At 36.6% G+C, this 19,203-nt stretch overlaps 1 protein-coding gene across 1 annotated transcript; it reads right to left on the reverse strand.

Moving 5' to 3' along the window:
- Positions 1-1,394: 1,394 nt before the first annotated feature.
- On the reverse strand, positions 1,395-18,711 carry LOC107534492 (albumin). Its single transcript, XM_087816495.1, has 14 exons — positions 18,633-18,711; positions 17,890-17,947; positions 16,882-17,014; positions 15,090-15,301; positions 14,284-14,416; positions 13,388-13,485; positions 11,087-11,216; positions 9,704-9,918; positions 8,046-8,178; positions 6,838-6,935; positions 4,330-4,468; positions 3,353-3,576; positions 2,053-2,185; positions 1,395-1,436 (listed from the first exon to the last, which is right to left on the reverse strand). The coding sequence occupies exons 1-14, from the start codon at positions 18,709-18,711 to the stop codon at positions 1,395-1,397; spliced, it is 1,827 nt and encodes a 608-aa protein (XP_087672621.1).
- Positions 18,712-19,203: the final 492 nt, after the last annotated feature.

Below are 19,203 nucleotides of genomic sequence, written 5' to 3' on the forward strand. Positions count from 1 at the left end.
TATTAATTGCAGCACAGAGAAAGGAGGCAAAATATTTAAAGAAATGTATGTTTTTTTAGATAGGCTGTTGGTTTTACACCAAACGAAAGGAAAAACAGACAAATAGGCATTGGGTCTTCATTTCTTCTTTCTCTCAGTGTAAGCTGAAAAATAAAAGTACCAATATAAGTACCGTTTGTAAAATGGCATGTGTTCGTCAAATCTATTTAAATGAATGTCAAATTGCTTAGACTGTCTGGCAATACCCAATTTTCACCAATGAAAATAATTCAAGCTTGCCCTAGACTCATGGCAGCTGAATTCTTGGCTGAGCTAGGGAAGAGGACCCCCCACTAAGTACTGTAAAGTCCTCTCTTTATCACTGATGTCTTCATACTTCTCAGGCTTCAAAGTCACAGGCTTCCATCATCACTCCTCAGGGTCATTTACTTAACACCTATTCCTTACCTACGTTAATTACAAAAAAAACAAGGTGTCTTCTCCAAGTTAGTTGCCATTTAGGACTGAAACAAACTATATTTGAAACAACCAAGTTTGCAGAGATAGGAGCTTCTTCCATTCATGAATGCACAATATGTAGGTATTATCATGTGGGCAAAGTCTAGCAGTGGAATAAGCATCATGCTCCGTTCGGAAAATCTGAAAGTAATCCGTGCTAAAAATCGTTGGACAAGTTGCCTTTTATAAGAAGAAACTTTATTTTTTTTAATTTCCCCAAAATATTGTAGCCAAAATGGATAAAACAGGTTTATGGTCAAACATCGAAATTTTAAAGTGGACCTTTTGACCTAAGAAGAGAAATTCTATTAAATCTTAGCATGCTGACACACTGGAAACTTAGTAGCACGTTATTTACTATTAAGTAGGAGTTCACATAGCAGATCTCTCATATTCTCCAACAATGTTTATTTGTTACTGAGCTAGTAGGTTGAACCTTGTGAAGTCATTGTCATTGAACTTGTTTTTAACCTACAAAAACATGAATTGTCCAGCCTAATACCTGAAGTAATCCACTGTGAATCATTGCTTAGTTGAATGGCTCTGTCTACTGTGTCACATTAGGTCAGAACAGGACAGTGATTAACTGTCAAGCTCTGGTTTGAATTTTGAATTGTGGCTTCACCTCTCACCAGCTGGGTGATCCTTGGGTAAACTACTTAGTCTATGCTTTGATCTGTGCTTTCATTTTCCCATCAGAAATATGGAAATAATAATGGAACTCAACTCAGGCAGCTATTTTGAGGATTAAATAAGTTAATATATACAAGGACCTTAAAACAGTGATTGGCACTGGTCCATGTGGCTCTTAGCTCTTTTAATATTAACTATTATAATTAATTTTTTAAAGAAAATCCAGAGGATGGTTACCTGAGACGCTTGTGATTGTGTTGTTTTTAGGCTAAGACAGCTTGACTTGAAGCAACAAGTTTTGGACCCTGAATACAAAGAAATGACAGATTTAGGGGAAGTAGTAGTACCATTATTTGGATAAAAATGAACATTTATACATCCATTGATGATTACAAAGTAATTCTCCATGCTTCACATCCTTTAATTCCAGCTTAGCACTAGAATCTCTAGAAGGAAACTTACTGACACCCATTGTGCCCAAAAAACTAAAAACATTACTATCAAGTCATAAGGAAAAATTTTAAATGACTCAGATATTTAAATTTAAACTTCCCCACTCCCTGTGAAATCAAGCACTCAGATTCCACCAAATCACAAACCAGAACTTTTAAAGAAAATGCTTAAATAAATTAAAGTTTTGGTTTAGTGATGCCTCTACCAGAAGATTTCAGAAATTCTGAATATATCTAACTGTATTCATAAATGACCCAACTTTGGAAACAGAACAAATACTGCAAACTTTTAATAATATACTTCAGTAGAGAAGATTTTTTTAAAAAGAGCTAATTGAAGTCATTTTTTCAGACAACTGTGTGTAGAATAAGATTCCTGTCCCACATGTACTGAGTGTCCTTCAGATATACAGACCCCTGAGCCTTAGCCTTAACACTGTATATATTAAAATAAAAACGACTCCAGCACCTCCTCAGAAAAGCAGGCCTCTTTGTCAGCAGCTGCGCAGCACTTCTGTAGAAAAGCTGAGAAATTATCCGTAACAGTTTTCAGTTTTTCATCGGTTGCCTTGGGCTTGTGTTTCAACAGCTCCACAAGTAAACTGCATTTAAACGAAAACAAAGCAAAGCAAAACAGAGAAGAGAAGAGTTACTCACACACAGGGAAACGGAGATGGTGAAGGCAGCAGGGCTGTCGCTTGGCTCTCTCAGTCTCGGAGCCAGGCAGCTCTGAGCGCGGGCCCAGGCTCACCACCCTGGAGCTCAGCAGGCTCGTCTGCACAAGGAGGAGAGGCCTGCCTCCCCAGGGTGGGTGGAAGGGTCAAACAACATCACCGATGTAAACTGTCAACATCTGTACTGTCAATAAACCTCTTTTCAGTTAAATCTCTGGAAAGGATTCTGTCCTTGCATTCAGAAATTATTCAAATTTTGAAATTTATGCCATATGGAAGTTTACAGCAGTTTAAGAGCTAAAAGTGATCCTCAACAGCTTAATTTTCTTGGACTCCATTTAAAAGTTTCTAATCCAAGAAGCTATATATTTGGTCTTTGAAATTTGGCCCACTCAAAATGAATAGTGCGAGGCCACGGGAAACAAGACCATCCAAGCTCATGGGAGCTGGTGGTTCTCTCTCACTGACATCTGCACAGACAGTGAGTCTGTGAGCACAGTAAGTTTCGCAATAACCCTCTTAAGTCTGTGGCCACGGTCAGGACGCACCAGACACAACGACGTTACGTTGCACCTCTAACCCCTTGTAACAGCAGTAGGGAGTCAAGCTTCAGAACTCGCATTTCTAGACCTTTTTCATCCAAATCCCATTCTCAAAAGTTACATCTTGGAGGTTTGCCTTGCCTGTGGGTTGCCATAGAACAAACTTAAAATAATCATTTATGCCTAGAAATAAGTTCTTCTAAGATTGCTGCTAACTAATTTGCTATCTGCACAAATGAACCAGTTAATTGTTCAGCTTTTTCTACTGGACCTGTGCTAAGATATTTTTCTACTGCAGCCTTTATCCACAAGATTATTCTGAATGATTTCTAGGCAAAATTATAATATAGTTTTATTGTTGTTGTTTATTTGTTTGGCTACGGAAACAGAATCCTATCCATTTTATTTTTTGACACTTTTATCACCTTAACAAGGCCAATACTTAAATAATCTTTCCTAAGGAATTTAATCACTACTTCAGAAAAAGTTACCCACTCTATTGACAGTTCTCACTATCAAGATTACAAACATGCAGTAATGAAATGCTCCTCACGTTTGTTTCTTCACTTGTTGCTCAGTCTCGGGAAGTGTGCATACATCTGCATGGAAGGTGAACGTTTCAGCATTAAATTCTTTGGGAACATAGGTATCATCATCTCCCAGAGAAGAAAAGCATGGCCGCCTGTTCACCAATGACTCTGTGCAGCATTTGGTAACTCTGTCACTCACTGGTGTCTTCTCGTGGGCCACACATAACCCATTCAAGACCAGGGACAGCTGAAGAACAGGGAGTAGAGCAGAAATTCAAAAGAAGGATAATGAAAAGTTTTCCATGAACTACTACTTTCCAAAAGAAGTGCTGTATTTTAATTAGCAATACTGAATGCAAGGTTGATTTGAGGCAGTCATTTCCTTACTACTAATAATAAATAATAAGGGACATTTAAAAGAAGAGGGGAGGGAGAGGAAGAGCTTAACCAAAGTATTTATATGCACATATGCAGAACCCAGGAACACAAACAATAGTACCGTGAAGGCCTGGGGAGGGGGTGGTCAATGGGGGGAAAATGGGGACATCTGTAATATTTTCAACAATAAAGATAAATTTTTTAAAAAACAATCTTTTTTCTTTTACATGTCTACATCTGCAGAATAATCCATTTGAGAAAATAATTGATTAAAATAATTTGAGGTGAGTCCTAAGGTATGTGTTAGAGTGAGGAGAAAGCGGTCTTATATTGACACATTAAGGAAAAGACCTCCCAAAAGTAAAAAAAAAAATTTAATGCCAGGATGAAGCATTAAATATTCATGGAATTTTTTCAAAACAATTTATCATTTTCAGGATCTTATCTCAGTTCTCATTCGGAGGTCAGGATAACGCTGGCAACCAAGTACTGGCTGCCACTCACACACACACACACACACACACACACAATTAGTTCACTCCTGCTTCTGAAGGTTAACTTTAGAAATATCATCTAAAGGCAAAAATTCATCATTATTGACATTATATTTTAAAAGACTCACATAGTCTTCAGCACAACCCATTCTTTTTGACTCAGGAAGCTTACAACACTTGCTGCCCACTCGTCCTAGTTTTCTTGAGAGATCCACAAGAGTTGGAGTCGATACTTTGGGTGCCCTCTTGGTGTAACGCACCACCAGGCTGGAATAAAATAGTCCATTAGTTTTCAACCAGGCGAGAAGCTATTTTTCCTAACATAGTAGGTGAAGTAAAGAACAATTAGACAAAATCAATTACAATGATTTTTCATTCATAAAATTGTCTCCATCTTTAGGTTGGTGGGGTGGAGTGAGGGAGTCATTGTGCTAAGCAACTAGGTAAGCCTAACGCTGAATTCCACCTGTGCTGTATAATCTTAGGAAAGTGACTTAACTTACTATAATTGTTATGGGAAGGTAGACAGACATGAGCAGAGCAAGGACGATGGACTAGGTATAGAAACTCACCAGGGCAAAAAGTCCCAGATGCCTAGCAAGGGGCAAAACAGGGAAAACAAGAACCTCACCCGCAGGGTAACGTTTCTTCCCCTAGCATATTGCTGGTCATGCAGTGTGGACCCCTGACTTTTCGTATTGCTACTCATTTGGTTTACACCTCCCTGCTTTTCCTCCCTAAAGATAACATCTAGGCCTCAGTTGTATTTCAGCTCCAGGCTCAGAAAAGCAGCAAAACCAGACAAGTGACTCCATGGTTGCCTCAGAACCAGCTACATTGACTAGTGATCCCCTGCCCTGGCACTGACCATTCAGGGGAGACCATGACCCTGAAAGAGCACACCTGGAAAAATGATGAATATTCTATTGAGACCCTCCCCTGAGACCACCCCTAAGATTTCCACCTGCAAGAGAGAGATAAATATGCTTAGGTTAAAGGATCCAGCACTGGCTCTCCCCCAGGAGGGCACGCCTGTGCCATTCCCTTTCCCCTTCTTCCCTCTAAGGGACCCCATGAGACTTGCAACCAGGGAGCAGTGGGCAGTGGTAGCTCATCCCGGGGAACTCCCTGAACCTATCCTCAATGCCCCCTTTTATCTGACTTCTCAGTGAGCCAAAGCAGCCCAGCCTAGGCTCTCCTGTAACAACTTCTATGTCTTCCCTTGCTTCACAGTCCTCAGTATATTTTTGCTGCGGTCAATAAATTCTTACTAACTTTGCTACACTTTGTCTCTTGATTGAAATTTTTACTTCAAAATGACAAGAGCCGAGGTTTCATCATCTCCACAGTAACATAATTCAGTGACATTAATGTATTTATTAATTGCTTCTTTCTTTCAATAAAACCTACTGAGTACTTAATACGCAGGGCTGGGCTAAAGTAGGTTTACAGTTGTGCATATGGAGAAGACATGCAGGTGATGATTATTACTATAAGTTTATTAACTCTGTGTTTGGCACACTCACAACTGTAAACCTACTCTTGTTCACCCCTGTTTATCAAGCACTGTGCTAAATTAGAAAGATATGAATGAGTTTTCTCATCTATAAAATGGGAGGACATGTACCTGACTCAATAGGGATGGGGCAAGGATTAACTTAAAAGACATAAGGTATGCCATCAACCTAGGATGATATCTAGCATGGAACAATCTTTCATTAAGAATTCCAGTTGAAAGTCAATGTGTGACTGTAATCTACTCAAGGGAAGAGACTTGTTCACTATTGTTATCTCTAGCACCCACCATTAGAAGAGTGCTGACATGTGTAAGTTGAACAGTAAGTATCTACCTAATGATGTGTCCCTTCTTGTCTTTACCTCCACAGGTAAGGTTCCATTACACCAGGATACTAACTAGTCTATCAACTTATATATTATAGCACTTCCTCAGCCACTGCTATTCAAGTCCAACTATTTCCTACTCTGGAAAGCATTGCTTTCTTTTGTTTGTCCATAAACTATTCCTTAACCTTCAAAGGGCATCCTCAGTTCCTATATCCCAAGATTTAGTATTTTTCTTACCAGTCTCAACAGGCTAATTTTTCAAACTACACTCAATATAGATCTCTGAAACCCATTGACTATTTTATCTCTCATTCTCTAATCTTTCTTGATGGAGACAGATCAGAAATATATACTATATTTTCATGATTAAAAGTTCTATGACAGGTGATACATATACATGTATAAGTTTTAAAACTGTATTGTCTTTAAAATTACAAATTGATCTCACTTATATGTGGATTATAATGAACAAAAAACCTTATGAACAAAATAGATCCTGAGACTTGGAAGCATAGACTAATGAATCTCAGAGGGAAGAAGGGGGAGGGGGCGGGAAGAGATTAACTAAAGAATTTATGTGCATATAAACCATGGACACAGACAATAAGGTGATAAGGCTGAGGGGGTGTCTATGTGGGGGAAAAGTGAGCCATCTGTCATGCTTTCAACAATAAAGATGAATTAAATAAATAAATAAATAAATAAATAAATAAATAAATAAATAAATATAAATAAATTTTAAAACCTACAAATTGATCAAGAAAAAAATTAGTCAAAAACAAAATACTTACGCATTTTGGAAGCCATACTCTCCAAGGCTTTCATAAACTTCACAGTTTTTCTTGACTAATTCCTTTGACTCATCCACAAGAGGCTGAAGTTCATCCAACTAAAAGATTAAAGAATGGTGTTTACAAGATTCCACCCGAGGACCAGGTGCAGGCTGTTTTTCACCCTTATAGGCAGAATGAGAGCCTTCTTCCTTTCTGCCCAAAGACATATAATTGAACCTCTGATACCAAACGTGTTACAGTGCCTCCAAACTGCACAGAAGTGATTAAGAATATTCAGGCTCAGAGTGTGGCTGCTGGTATTTGAGCCAGGTCATCTGACTCATCTTCTAGGGGTGGAACTTTACTTCCAATCACCAAGTTTTAGAAACGTCACCTCTCAGATGGAGATGAAGATGGTACACACCTCAGAGAATGCTCTTTAAAAACTACCTGAGCTAATGACATTATGACAGTGCTTGGAAGACAGTAAAAGCTCAGTAAACTACAGCTATGATTATAAGCAGTATTATTTTTAAGGCATCTCTTCAGTTGGATCCTGAGCTCTCTGAAATAAGAGCTTTTACCTTGGTCATGGGATCCAGCATGGTGCCTGGCAGATAGCAGTTTCTTGGTAGAGCAAAAAAGTTAGGAAACCACCACATATATTAAAAGTGCTAAATATCCTAAACCTGCTAACATCCCATTTTAGCATAGCAAAATATGCTAAAAACCCTCCAGAACTGATTTCCTCTCCTTACTTAAATTCTTATAAAACCATTCCTAAACCTTCTCAAAAAGAATTGAAAATATTCTAAATAAATAGGTTTTACAACCTTCCTTAAGATACTAATTCTCGATACTTGATAAATCTTGAAACCAGGATAACTTTCCTCATATCTAAGTTACATCTCTTTTAATTAACATTTACATTTAATTTATCTTATTTTGTTCTCAGAAGTGTAAAAAAGAGGAAAAACAGGGTCAAGATTTTGTGAAATCAGAGCTTGCTCTCCTCAGAGCCTTTTTTTTCCTAGGCTATTCTAGGTTTTATTAGCCATTCTATTGAGGCCATTTTTCCCTAACATGTTAGAGAGCACAAAATTAAAATTATCTCAAGAGAATATCTCAATTGCATTATGTAACATTTTGCATTCTGGCATTATTTTTCTTTCTTATTTTTGGAATCACCAAAGAGCTGCATTTCATGTTTCCTTTGAGAAACCTACCACTTTGGAATAGCATGCATGAGGATCATCGGTGGCACAGCACTTCTCCAGTGTAGCTTCATATTTCTTGGCAAGTCTCAGTATCAATGACACAGCATAGTCAGGATGTCTTCTTGAGTACTCATACAAAAACCTAGTTAAGATGAAAATAAAATAGACTTACTTGAACAAAGAAGCAAGAAAAATGACCTATTTAACCACAAGTGTAACTCATATCCCAACGGTCTCAATTTGACTAAACCCATGCAAGTAAAGGTTGGTAGCTAAAGTCTAGGGGTTCAGAGTTAAAGCTACCATCATTCAAATCCTTGCTCTAACTCACTTATTTTACTATATCACCTTATGCAATTTATTAAAACTATCAGAACCCTAGTTTCTTCCTCTTTAGAATGGAGATAATAATAGGATCTATCTCATAAGGTGGATTGTGAGAAACACATGACATAATTTATGCATAACACACTGGCACATATTAAATGTTTAAGAAATTACTCCTGTTATTATGTATACTTTGTTTTATTTGGACTATATCTCAAAAAGATTCAAATAGATAGATAATAAATAGATGATAGATGATGATAGATAGATGATAGATAGATAGATGATGATGATAGATAGATGATAGATGATAGATGATAGATGATAGATGATAGATAGATAGATAGATAGATAGATAGATAGATAGATAGATAGATAGATGATAGATAGATATAGATAGATGATAGATGGATGATAGGTAGATGATAGATTAGATAGATATAGATAGATGATAGATTAGATAGATATAGATAGATGATAGATTAGATAGATAGATAGATAGATGATAGATTAGATAGATATAGATAGATGATAGATTAGATAGATAGATAGATAGATAGATAGATAGATAGATAGATAGATAGATAGATAGATGATAGATATAGATAGATGATAGGTAGATATAGATAAATAATCTTAAATTTTTCTTTTCCTCTCTGTATGAGTGAAATCTTGAAGGGTACATAATTTTATAAAATATTATTCAGTGCACAGAATACTATTGCAATCCAACAGTAAAAATTCAAAGTTTATCACCATTTATCGACTTTACATAATCATTAATTTTATCATTTAATTGTACGCCACCTTGTCATGCTATTGAGCTTCTGGTCTTTACAAACAAATATAAAGCACCTGGTAGCAGACTCCATACTTCTGTTTATACCTCTGTGCTGCAGCCAGATAGATACAGAGATAGACACGGAGATATAAAGATGGATGACACATATTCTCCCATATACGTCATAGTGAGTTCAAGAAATACTCTTTGAATGAATAATATGTATATGATTTATGTATACACAAAATGTTTTTAGAGGAATTTCCAGAAATATCCCTAAGGAGTAAGGAATGAGGTGTGTGGGGGGGTGATAGAAATTTCTACTTATTACTTTGTACTGTTCTCTATTCATTGAGATTTTGCCATGACCAAGTATTATTTTATGACTACTTTTAAAAACTAATTAAAATTTTCCAAACAATTTAAAAGGCTCAGAGAGGGAAGGAGAAACTAATGCTGTAGGCAACAACTGTAAGAACTCCAAAGGAAAGCCTAGAACTGTTTCCTAAATCCTCAGACCATATAAGAGCCATGAAAGGGTCATTCCGTATCCACTTACGTGCCCAGGAAGACATCTTTTGCCTCTTTGTAGTTTTTGCAAACTTCCTTATCGTCAACATAATCAGCATTTATCGGGGCCAAATCACTAGGCAAGTCATCATTTTCCACCTCAGAAAGGCAGTGGGATTTTTCCAACAGAGGCTTAGCACAGCATTCCTTCAATTTACTGGAGACTGATTCTTGATTTTCACACATGTACTTGGCAAGATCCGCCTATAAACAAGTTGATGAAAATTATTCAATGTAAATTGACATCACTATACTTTTTCTCCAGACTTTTATTATGTTGGCAGAAAATGTCCATTGTATTTTAAGACCATATACATACCTACCTGCCTTCTAGTAACATTTTCAGTCTATGATGCTAAATCTGGAGACTCAGATAGTACTATTAAAATATTTCCACTTGATTAAAAACTAGTTAGTAAGAGGGGCCCATATCAGTTATTTATTAATTTTATATTTCTACTGTTAAGGCATTTAAGTTTTTAAATTAAAACTCAATTATAGGTGGTTGGGTGAAAATGATGAAGGGATTAAGAAGTACAAAGTTGTAGTTACAGAAGAGTCACAGAGATGTAGATTACAGCACAGGGAATATAGTCAATAGTGTCATAAAGGCTATGTGTGGGAAACATCAGGGGGCCACTCTGTACTATAAATTACATGATTTTCTAACTACTCTGTTGTACATCTGAAATTAATATAGAATAATATTAAATTTAAATGGGAATTGAAAATTATATATATATATAAATTATTGTTTTTCCAAATATTCCTCAAAATTAAGTACAGGCATTTTGAAACCAAATAACTAAATAAAATTGAGGGATTTGGGGAAAATTAGTCAAGAATCGTAGTCACAGGTCCTACTTACACATGTAAAATATCTGCCTTAAATTTTCCAGAAAGTGTTCTGAGAGATGAGGATTCTGCTATTTGGTCATATGTTTATGTTTTGGGGAAAGATAGCATGCTAAATATTTGTATATTAAGGGAGAATATATAGAAAAATTACATAATTTCTAAAGTTCTCTTCTGGTACCAGCTCTTATCCAACTCTACCCACATCCCAAAAAAATCTTAGAAGTCTACCTTTGCAGCTGTCCTACTTCAGTTTAATCCTTTCTTCTCAGTTAGAATGTGACTGAAAGGCACTACAAACTAGTGAATGTATTTATTATATCATTTTGTGAGTGGGATAGGCAGGTTTATTAAAAATAAATAATGTACCACAAGGCAGGGAATTTAGCATATTAGACATAGAAGACAATTTCAATGCACAGTCAGCTGTCACCAATTATACGAAACAAATTCATTGAACCAACTGAAGCATGTTACCAAAGCAAAGTTACCAAAGAGAATCCTAAGGATCCCTTACCCTGTCATCTGCACATTCAAGCAGGTCACCTTGGCAGCATTCTTTGTGGATTTTGGTAAGATCATTCACCATCTTGGAAACCTCCATAAAGTCAGCATTGGGAAATCTCTGGCTCAGACGAGCTACAGACCTAAAAAGAAAATTCCCCATTAAAACTTTATTTAAACATGCAATACTTTATGTGAAAGCATTAGAAAAATACTACTTATAACAAAAATTAGGACAAAATGAATATAGAAATAACTTGTAAAATTTATTAGTTCTTATTTTAATGCTAGTTCTACACCAAATTGTTATCTTAGGGTAAAATGTTTCCTTGAGGCAGAATTATCCATTATGGGAGTGTGTGGCGAGTAGAAAGAAGTCAGCAATTCATAAAATCAGAACTCAAAGAGGGATGCTGAAAGAGGTGACACCTGAGAAGCATCCCGTTTGGAGCCCATTTCCGACTCCCAGATCTGACTTTATTGCTTATTAGCGTGTGAGCCTGGGCAAGTTACTTAGACCCTCCGAGCTTCAGTCCTGCAGAGTCACAACAACATGCAACATCAAAGGGCATGGTGAGAATTAAATTACTTGATGTATATGAAAGCATTTTATAAACTGGAAAGGGCCATACAAACTCCAGTTATCTTTTTTTACCAACTAAATAGACTTCTTCCTGATTTCTGAAGGACTCTGGAAAAAGAAATTTCACAACTTTTGCAAATTACAGAGTTTAACATATTTTTACCAAGAAATTAATCCAGCACAGTTTCTTAGCCCGATGACAAGATGTAAAAGGCTAATATCCACGGGCCTTCACAAATCATTTCAGAGTTGCCTAAATCTGATAAAAGATACTTCTTCCCCAAAATCAGTCATAGCCTGTCTAAATGTGCATTATTTCACACTGGGGTAGTTTTGTTTAATCATTTCTTTGATTTTGTTGTGTAGATGATAAAGGCAACAGGCAAAGATAGTTCACATGATGGTTTCTAGACACCTTGCAAAATGTCTATTATTTTCATTTTATCCTCTGTTCATGTTGATTCACTGTTGACTAGCAAGTGAGGGAATTGGGACGGGGTTGGGGCTTCTTGGCTCATGTTGAAGGATACTCCTAGAACCAGCGAAGTTATATAAAAATAGAGGCCCAGGCAAATGTAAGAAATTAAGAACACAGCTGGAGCTATGAGAAAATGAGAAGTGACCTTGATGGCTGAATTTAATTACCAGGACATAAAAAACAAGCAGACGGTTTCAGATAATTGCAGGGGGTGGGAGATAAAATAAAATAACAGGCCCTGACTACAACTGCATAAAAATATAATCCCTATTAGACAGCAAGTAATTGTTAGCAAATAATCCCTTTCTAATATAATCCCTATTAGAAAGGTGAAGAGATTAAGTACAAATTGGTTGTTACAGAATAGTCACAGGGATATAAAGTACAGCATAGGAAATATAGTCAATAATATTCTAGTAACTATGTATGGTACCAGGTGGGGCTGAGATTTATAGGGATGATCACTTAGAAAGTTATGTAATGTCTAATCACTGGAGTACATGTGAAACTAGTAAAATATTGCATGTCAGCTGTAATTGAAATATATAAAAATTATTTTTAAAAAGGATAAGATCCCTAGTCTTTATAAACAAATGGGAGTTCAAATACCTGTGACAGAATAACAAAGAAAAGATAGCCTCTAAATTTTTTACTACCGCCGGGGCGGGCATGGCTCAGCGGTTGAGCGTAGACCTGAGATCCAGGCCATCGGGGTTCTATTCCCACTCAGGGCACATGCCCGGGTTGCGGGCTCGATCAATGACTCGCACTCACATCATTGATGTTTCTGTCTCTCTCCCTCTCCTTTCCTCTCTCTGAAATCAATAAAGATATATTTAAATAAATAAATTTTTTACTACCTTGAAAAAATACAATAAAAAATAATGATAAATTGTCTTTTAGGCTCTGATTTTTCACTTCTGCTAAATTTCTACCTGTCAGACAACCAGAAAGAACTGTGTAAAACTCGTATAAATGTTCCTCGGCTGGGTGGCTGAGTCAGTTGGAGCATCATCCTGTCAACCAGAGGGTTGCAGGTTTGATTCGGGGTCAGGACGCACACCTAGGTAGCAGGTTTGCACTTCAATACAGATGGCAACTGGTCCATGTTTCTCTCTCTCTCTCCCCCTCACTAAAAAAATCAATAAAAACATATCCTCGGGTGAGAATTAAGAGAAAAAAACTCACATAAAAATACAGTTTTGTCAACTGAACCATTATCATTATAAACTACAAAGCTAAATTTGAAATACCATGCTTTGAAAGCTCTATCTCCGAATTTTTGGAGACTGGAGCACTTCATTCTCTGTTTGACAGCTGAAGTCAGTACTCTTTCCTTCAGAGCATCCATCTGCAAAAAGAAATAATTTTGAAAATATTTTTTTAAATTCTACATGAAATACTTCTTCATAAATTCAGATGAGACTATGACAAATTACATCTCAAAGATACAACCTACACCTATATTCCCAAGTGCTCATTGTTAGCAAATAATTATTTTGCTATGTATTTAGAGAAAAACTCAGCCTGGTCCTAGTGGAAGCCCCCAGGCAGTGTAGAACCAGCATGTGGGCATTGCCGGGAAAGGGGAGCTGGAGGGAAAGGTAGAAGAACAGACTACACTAATATCCCAGGGAATATAATCCTACTGACTTCTTAATTTTGCATAATTTCATTTCAATCCCTCCTTCACCAGCTCTCACATCAATAAACTCCCTAGAAAAGATGACCAGGACGTAATAAATATTTATGGAATGAATGAATAAACCCAGGCTTCTAGATGCAGTGAACTTCTCCACTTTGAATTCCTTCCCCAACAGGAAAGGCTCATGAAAAGGTAAACAAAACCTGTGGCCCTTTGCTGTGCAATTTTACAAACGAGTTTCTGTATTTCATACAAAAAGAGGAGGGATATTTAGATACATACACAGTGACTCCCTCTATCAGATCCACGGGGCAGAACTTAGAGGGGGAATGACGATGTCATGGGCCTTCCAAGGGGGTGAAAATCTTTGGGTTGGATGAGAGTAAGGAAGGCTTTTTTCACCAGGTAAAGAAGTTTGTATCAGAGACTTAGGTTCCCTACACCGAGCCCCAGATCTGAGGCTGGAGTCTGAACTGGTTCTCGTCTTCCTCTGCTGGGACATACCTTTGGTCCCAGGCAGGCAGCTTTATCAGCAGCTTCACAGCATTCTGTCAAAACTCCTTTATATTCTTGAGCATAGTAAAGAAGCTCTGGGCCATAAAAGTAAGGATTTCTTCTGGCAACTTCATATAGGTAACTAAATTTTTCAAAAGAAGAACAGTCAATTATTATCAACAATTTCCCTAGAAACTCAAAAACCCAAAGACATCTAACTTACTAATTAAACTCAATTTGCACATGATGACCTTGCCTTTGTCATTTTTTGTCAGTGAAAAGGTTAAACTTATATTATGTATAAAGTAGTTATATAAAATAGTTAAATATTGGTGATATAAGGTTATCGACTAAAATGAAATTAATTCTGACCTTAACTAAATATATATCTTCATAATATTTTAATATGTGGCAATGTTTTCCATACAGATTACATCCTGTTTCAATGAACTCCAAAAGAGCTGTGATCAAATTTTTTATGTGTAAAATTTTATAGTATCAAATATTATTTCTTTGAATTTTTCATTAGAAAAAAATCTTCTAAATCTTAATGTTGAAAATATTTTTATAGTAATTTTTAAAATTAGTCTTGACCTATTTCATAATTTTTAATTTTGAAGCATAAGACTCTGATTGCTGGCCTGGCGGGTGGCTCGGCTGGCTGGAGCACCCTCCCCTACGTTAAGTGGGCGGGTTCAATTCCTGGCCAGGGCACTTCTGAGAGGCAACCAGTCGATGTTTCTCTCTCTCTCTCTCTCTCAAATCAAGGAAAACGTATCCTCAGGTGAGGATTAAAAAACAGTCTGACTACTTACTTTCCCAGGAACTTCTGCTCATTTTCCTTGAAGGAGGTGCACAGGGCCTCGGGCTCTGGCCTCACCAGTGGGGGGAGGTTGGGGTTGTCGTCCTTGTGTTTCAGGAAGCACTCGTTCCTCTCGGGCTCTTGTTTCTCGCAGCAGTCAGCCATGTCCCCATAGGTGGATCGAAGAGATGCGACTGTACACAGTTTATCTCCCAGAAGGGTGTGCTGCGTGGGGGACAGAGGCCTTCAAATGGCTGCGCAGTGTTTTATTTTCTTTACACCCAAGGAACAGTATTGAAGATGTACTATACTGGTAAACATTGGTAAGGAAATCATATAAAAATCCACTTTTTTCTCAGGTTTAGAGAGTTTCCCTTGATTTGATCACCTCTATGTAAGTTTTTTAAGAGGTAACTGTCACACTGTTAGCTACAGTGGGTAAAAAGGAAGGGCAAAATGACCGTCAATGGCTTTAAAGAATGAATGTTACTCCAATTCTTACCTTAGGCTAAAGGCTAGGAGCTATAATAATAAAAATCAACGGAAAAGCCTGGTCAGTGTGCTCAGTGGTTGGAGCATCGGCCTGCCCACCAAAGGGTCATGGGTTTGATTCCCAGGGAAGGGCAGGTACGTCAGTCGTGGGTTCACTCCCCATACCCCAAAGGGCATGTGCTGGAGGCAACCAATTGATGTGCCTCTCTCACATCGATGTTTCTCTCTCTCTCTTTCACCCTCCCTCCCTCCCAATTCTGTTTTTGAAAAGTAATAGAAAAAATATGGTGAGGATTAACAACCACAAAAATCAAGGGAAAATACTCCTCTAAGCAGGTGAATTCACATTAGAGAGGAAAGTGTTAGGATAGTTTCTCATTTGACCTACTCCTTTGTGAGAGATCCAACTTTTCAGTAGATACCATTTAAAGACTCAGAAGTAACACAATTCACTATGTATTAATTATTTCATTAAAATATAGAACTTTTTATTCTAGAAACATTTGCTTTGAAGCACATTCCATTAAATGAATTCTTTCCATCCCCATTAACTTCTGTTATGAAAACAACTGTAACACCAGGGAAAATATACTGCTCAAGACAGAATGTATTAATTTTCAAAAAATACATTTTTTAAAAATTCATTTTAGAGCCATAATATTGTGTGAAGTTAAAATACTGATTCTGACTTAAGGCAGAGAGAGTTATAAAGAGAAGTAAAAGGAGGAAAAGTTTCATGATAAATAAAAACAGACTTGCCACCTAGAAAAGTGTATATAGATTGAGTGATGAGAGAAACATTCACCTCCACTTGTACTGAAGACTTATCTGGAAGTAAGAAAAGCTCAGCGTCCTTTAACACATATGAATGCCCCAATATGTTATTGTATGTAAAAGTGTGAATATCCCTAAAATGAGGAATATATAGCTGTAGTATTATTTTACCCAGATAACAAAATTATCGTGGAAATCAGCTGAGTGCTTTCTGAAGATTAAAAAAACATGCTGTCACTATCAGCATCTATGAAAACAAATCAAACTTTAGATTTAAAAGAGACTTTTACAAATGACAAATTTCCATTTAAATACGCTTTGACCATTGTGTGTGTTCTCAATAAAGAAATGCTTTAAAACTGTGGGCATAGCTAGATTGTCTCTATCACTGAAGAAACAATGGCTCTACCCATTTGTGAGTGTTGCTTACAAATACGGTCTTAGTAATAATCAAGAAAGCCAAAATGGGGTGTTTTCCCTTTGAAATGCTCAGGATAACTTAAAATAAGAAGATATATTCAAAATCACAATGTACTTACAAGTGACTTTCCACAATTTTCAGCTGACTCATCAGCAGCACATGTTTTTGCAAAATCAGTTACTTCCTTTGCTAATTTTACATGCTCTTCAAATGGGCACTGCTGGAGATACTGAGAAAAGGTAACCAGCACCCTGAAACACAGGACATAGAGAAAATGTAGTGTAATAAAACTTTAATATAAAGAAGGTTGCTCTGCTAAAGAACAAATTGTGTTATCAGTATATGTTCTATAATATTTTATGCATCTTACTATTATCAAGAAAGACTATTCACATCAGCAATTATCTGAGGCCTAACCAGGCTTATGTGGTTTTCTAAGCAAAGAGGATATGTATTTCCACCATGTTTAAATACATATGTGTGCATGTGAGTAGATGCTCACATACAAAGCAAACAAGCAACATGCATTCTAAATAGATCTAATTGTTAAGATGAGGGGCATTACATAGGCCCTGGGACTATTTAAAACAAAAAACAAAAATCACACACACATCTCAATTAATCAGGCTATAAAATGAAATTGACCTTGAAAAAATAAACTATTTTCTCGTTCTTTACTAGATTAAAATAAATTAAAATGTTCTCCAGAAACCACATATCTATTTGCTAGGTAAAGGAACTTGAGTGTGTGCTGGGAAAGGAACCATATTTTAAAGTCTTTCCCCTCAATCAGGGTTATCTAAGATCCCAGAGCTACTACACCTTCCCATACAGTAACACAGTAGCCATCAGCCACTTGTGACTATAGTTAAATTAATTAAAATTAAATATAATTTAACATTTTGATCCTCAGTTGCACTTGCTGTGTTTAAAGGACTCCACAAGCAGGTGTGGCCAGTAGATACCATACTAGGCAGCACTGATATAGAATATTTTCATGAATGCAGAAAATTCACTGGACAGTACTGTTCTAGAGTCTGGGCCCTGCTGGTGGGGAATGTAAGGACTTCAGATAATAGGCAAGCTGTTAGAAACATTGAATTCGCCTTCTCAGTATTTAACTTACAGGCCCTTGAAATGCTCTTCTCCCAGATCCTTGAACCGATGAGCAAGCTCACTCTTGTCTGGGGAGGAAAAAGATTTGTTTAAATACCGAAGAAAACATTTGGCTGTGATATCACTGTTTATGTTTCTCTCCATTTGACTTAGGTATTCATTTGCTCCAAACTATCGGGCTCTGATCCCTTCAGAAAATCTTAGAATGATGGTGAACTGCTTCTTGTGCTTTTAAACAAACAAGTTATTTAATCACCAATGATACTGTTGGAAAAATCATTAAATATTTATAGCTTTCTATTCAAACTTGGATAAGATATAATGCTCTTAGTATCTATGAACAGCTACTGAAAAGACAGTATGACAGAAAAAATGTAAATAAAAGTTCTGTTTATAAGACTAGCAACAAAGGCTTTGCTGTTGTTTTAATGCATCAAGGTGCGGTGGATAGGGCTTTGAGAACTTAGAGTTATGAATTCTATCTTCAAATATATTCTGTGAAGTTTAGGTCACTCTCTGTTCCTTCATGTGTAAAAGGAAATTACAGTTACTAAACAATTCTCACCTTTTTTTTTCACTTAGGATATTAGAAATATAAGATAACTTCTTAAGGCTTCACAAATACAAAAAAATATCATCGCAGAACTTAATGCTAAAGGACAGCTTACTTCTTTAAAGATGCAAGGTTTACTGAAACTTTCTTTTACTAGGAAAACAAAATAAATTTGAACAATAGAAAACTAGAATTCTTACGTGCATCTCGACGAAACAGGCCCCTGGAGGAAGCAGAGCTGACAAGAAAGAGAACACAGATGAAAGTTACCCCCTTCATGGTGCCAAAGGCTTGTGGGGTGGAAAACAAAGATAGGATGAATGGAGAGAAATTAGCACTAATATACTTCTTTCACCAATCATTGTAGATTATTAACTAGACTCATCTTTGCATTTCATTGGCTTTCAACTGGTTACAAAATTCATAATGTTCTTGCCAAAAAATTGTTTGACTAAATCCCTTGCGTATGTTTGCCATCTGGAACTGTTTTCTCCAGAAGACCTTGTCAATTCATTAAAGTTATGCAAAACATCTTATCAAATTTTACCTAAGAGTTTAGACAATCTGTACCTATCATTCATTACCAGGTTCTTTGTCTTGATTTACCATTTGAACATTTTAGTTTTTGATATTTGCAAAAATTTAGCCAAACCAAAGACTTAGCTTGCAAATAAGACATACTAAAAGAGCTAAACTCTGAACTATATAGACTATTAATTCCAAGTATGCTTTCATCATGAATAATGGAAGCAGATTTGTTCTTTAGACCAC

This window comes from Miniopterus natalensis, chromosome 1 (genome assembly GCF_054644295.1).
Source record: "Miniopterus natalensis isolate mMinNat1 chromosome 1, mMinNat1.hap1, whole genome shotgun sequence".
Classification (NCBI taxonomy): domain Eukaryota; kingdom Metazoa; phylum Chordata; class Mammalia; order Chiroptera; family Miniopteridae; genus Miniopterus; species Miniopterus natalensis.

Bases quoted from the DNA above. Each gene is read 5' to 3' on its own strand.
- LOC107534492 (XM_087816495.1), bottom strand. From the start codon at position 18,711: ATGAAGGGGGTAACTTTCATCTGTGTTCTCTTTCTTGTCAGCTCTGCT. The intron at 17,948-18,632 runs GTAAGAATTCTA...TTTCCTCCCCAG, and splicing joins CCTGTTTCGTCGAGATGCAC to ACAAGAGTGAGCTTGCTCAT. The intron at 11,217-13,387 runs GTATTTCAAATT...TTTTCTTTTTAG, and splicing joins GATAGAGCTTTCAAAGCATG to GTCTGTAGCTCGTCTGAGCC.